A 940-nucleotide genomic window follows, 5' to 3' on the forward strand; every position below is an offset into this window, starting at 1 on the left:
TGCCTGATCCAGGCTATAGTGTTAGCAATTATGTGCTCCAATGTAAGCTTTAATGTGCATCATTTGAACAAATTCTGCTATATAGCATAAACTTGGTTTCACATATTTTATATTTTTATATAAATATTAAACATCAACGTATTCTTAAACTATAAAGGTTTCTACATTTTATCTTCCAGAGTAGAGTAGCTCTGCCTTGCAAACCTAAAAACAATTATTTCACTGGAAAAAAGAATTTCTTTTTACAAGAAGGCAAATTAGCATCTTGCTATTGATGTGACTGAATGTAGCACTTTTAAAACATTTTTTTTTCAAATGTGTATTGGTACTTAAAAAGATGTTTTTACTGCAGACACCATTGGAACTGTTGAAAGAGAAAAGAATTTATAATTGGAGGGAAAATATCTAAACAGTAGCTTCACAGTAGCATAGAGTTAGTAACCTAAATACTTTGAAGTTTCTAATTTAACAAATTTAAACAATTCCATCCTCCTAGTAAAAATGCTGTGAAGATTAAATGAGTATATGAGTAGCATTTTCTAGCATACTCTTTGCTACCTGCAAAGTGATGAGGGAATACTTTTTGTTCCCTATTCTAGACCGCTACAGTCAACGATTAAAAATATACCAGTGAAGATAATATTTCCTTTTTTGTTGTTGTTACTATATCTTAACAAGATTATTATTACTTTTTAAGTTGGTGGTTGTTGCTTTTGATGATGGTGAGCCAGTGATGTCCAGCAGTGCTACAGTGAAAATTCTTGTGTTACACCCTGGAGAAATACCACGCTTCACACAGGAGGAATATAGGTATTGATCCTGCCATATTTTTTTTTGCAAATAGTATCTTTTTTTATTGGGAAAAACATATTGGGGGTACAAGGAGGTGAGGGTTGGGGGCAGAAGGGTGAGGATGGGCCAGGATGCAGTTGCAGAGCTG

General features: G+C 33.6%; 1 protein-coding gene across 1 annotated transcript in view; it reads left to right on the forward strand.

The window, feature by feature from the left end:
* Nucleotides 1-940, forward strand: part of PCDH15 (protocadherin-related 15) — a 454,971-nt gene that overhangs the window by 272,839 nt on the left and 181,192 nt on the right. Inside the window, exon 20 of the mRNA XM_006880391.1 lies at nucleotides 698-810. Within this exon, the coding sequence (XP_006880453.1) occupies nucleotides 698-810 (113 nt within the window). The remainder of the gene's footprint in view (nucleotides 1-697; nucleotides 811-940) is intronic.

This window comes from Elephantulus edwardii, unplaced genomic scaffold (assembly GCF_000299155.1).
Source record: "Elephantulus edwardii isolate Elephantulus edwardi_28Jun2011 unplaced genomic scaffold, EleEdw1.0 scaffold00007, whole genome shotgun sequence".
NCBI lineage: Eukaryota > Metazoa > Chordata > Mammalia > Macroscelidea > Macroscelididae > Elephantulus > Elephantulus edwardii.